Below are 2,031 nucleotides of genomic sequence, written 5' to 3' on the forward strand. Positions count from 1 at the left end.
GCATCCCTGGAGGATACGGCATCCTACCAGGTTGGTCTTGGTCTTGGCCACGGTGGGGTCGTGAGGGCCCAGGCGCTGCTCGTAGATGCGCAGCGCCCGCCCGTAGTAGCCCTCCACCTCGCCGAACTTGCCCTGGTTCTGGCACAGCAGCGCCAGGTTGTTGAGCTGCTTCGCCACGTCGGGGTGCTCAGCACCCAGCACCTGGGAGAGGACAGGGGGGCAAAAGAAAGGTGGTTATGGGTGCTCTGCACGCAGGACCAAAGGGTGAGGAGAGGTGGGTATGGATGCTCAGCTCTTGGGGGTGTCAGGCAAGGCGGTTATGGGTGCTCCACGTGCAGGACCAGAAGGTGAGAAGAGGTGGGTATGGGTGGTCAGCTCTTGGGGGTGTCAGGCGAGGTGGTTATGGGTGCTCTGCACCTAGGACCAAAGGGTGAGGAGAGGTGGATAAGGGTGCTCAGTTCCTGGGTGGGACCAGGAGTGGTGGGTTTGTGTAATCAGCACCCAACACCTGGTGGGCATGGGGCTGGAGCACCCTGATGCAGGCATGGGGCTGGGACAGGCTGGGTGCTGGAGCTGGGTGCCCGTGCCAGAGCCACCCCACAGAGCGGCGGTGCCCGTGCCCACAGGGTGCCCATCCCCGTAGGGTGCCCATGTCGTTCCCGCGCCCGTAGCACCCGTGGGACCTTCTCACGGATCTCCAGCGCCCGCTTGCACAGCGGCTCGGCCTCCCGGAAGCGGCCCCGCTTGCCGTACAGCACCGCCAGGTTGTTCAGCGTCGCCGCCACCTGCGGGGACAAGGGCAGGATGGGGCCCGGGCCTCAGCACCCCCTGGGCACCTGCATCTTGTGGMCATGGGTCCCTATGGATACCCCAGGGACAGGGACCTTCTGGTCACCCTGGGGACATGGACCTCCCCAGAAACACGCTTGGGCACRCCGGGAACATCAACCTCCATGGGCACCCTGGGGAAACAGCCCACCCAGGAAGCCCCTGGTCACCCTGGGGACAGACCCCCCCATCCACGGACACCTCAGGGACACGGACATCCTGATCAAGTGGGGTCATAGCCCCCCTCCCCCCCTTAGAAGTCCCTGGTCACCCTGGGGACATGGATCCTCCTGAGCACCTCAGGGACATTGACCACCCAGGAACCTCCTGGTCACCTCGAGAACGTGAACCCCTGGGTCACCCTCAGGGGGCATCTCCTCCGTGGGGCACCCTGGGGTGACAGGGACCCCCATCCCCTTCCCAGGGCACCGCAGGGGGATGGAGACCTTCCATCCCCTCCCCGGGGGCACCCCAAGGTGCCCAGCCAGGTGGTGCAGGACCCCACTCACGGCCGGGTGCTCGGCGCCCAGCGTCTGCTCCCGGATGCCCAGGGCGTCATTGAGCAGGTCCGTGGCCTCCTTGTACTTGTTCTGGTCCCTGCAGTGGGGTGGCTGAGCGGTGGGCAAGAGGCGCCAGCACCCACCATGCCACCGGCACCCATCCCGGCTCCAGCACCCATCCCAGCTCCAGCACCCATCGCCCGCCCAGCCCTCACCTGTACACCAGGGCGAGGATGTTGAGCAAGGTGGCCACGTCAGGGTGGCGGTGGCCCGAGCTCTTCTCCAGGTCCTCGAGCGCCTGCTTGCAGAGGGGCACGGCCACCTCGTAGCGGCCCTGCGCCGCATACTGGATCACCAGGTTGTGCAGGGTGCGCAGCCGCGCCGGGATCTCGTAGCCGCTGGGTGCTGCCTCCACCGCCACCAAGGCCGGGGGCCCTGCGGGAGCGGAGCTGTTGAGGCCTGACATGGCCGAAGGGGAGGAGCTGGAGCTGGGCACAGCCATGGAGAAGGACCTGGAGCTGGGTATGGCCACAGGGAAGGATGTAGAGCCAGGTATAGTCACGGAGAAGGACACAGAGGTGGACACAGCCATGGAGAAGGACCTGGAGCTGGGCACGGCCATCCAGAAGAACCTGGAGCTGGCCATGGAGCTGGGTACGGCCACGGGGAAGGATGTAAAGCCTGGTATGGCCATGGAGAAGGA

General features: G+C 66.0%; 1 protein-coding gene across 1 annotated transcript; it reads right to left on the reverse strand.

Moving 5' to 3' along the window:
* Positions 1-27: 27 nt before the first annotated feature.
* LOC146586106 (uncharacterized) lies at positions 28-1,823 on the reverse strand (the record flags this gene model as incomplete). The annotated part of the gene is made up of 4 exons (XM_085321836.1): positions 1,544-1,823; positions 1,338-1,425; positions 684-785; positions 28-201 (listed from the first exon to the last, which is right to left on the reverse strand). Coding segments are annotated over exons 1-4 (615 nt in total), but the record flags the coding sequence as incomplete, so codon positions are not given.
* Between the last annotated feature and the right edge of the window lie 208 nt (positions 1,824-2,031).

Source organism: Rhea americana, unplaced genomic scaffold (genome assembly GCF_003343005.1).
Source record: "Rhea americana isolate MKP2758 unplaced genomic scaffold, rheAme1 scaffold_713, whole genome shotgun sequence".
Taxonomy (NCBI): Eukaryota; Metazoa; Chordata; class Aves; order Rheiformes; family Rheidae; genus Rhea; species Rhea americana.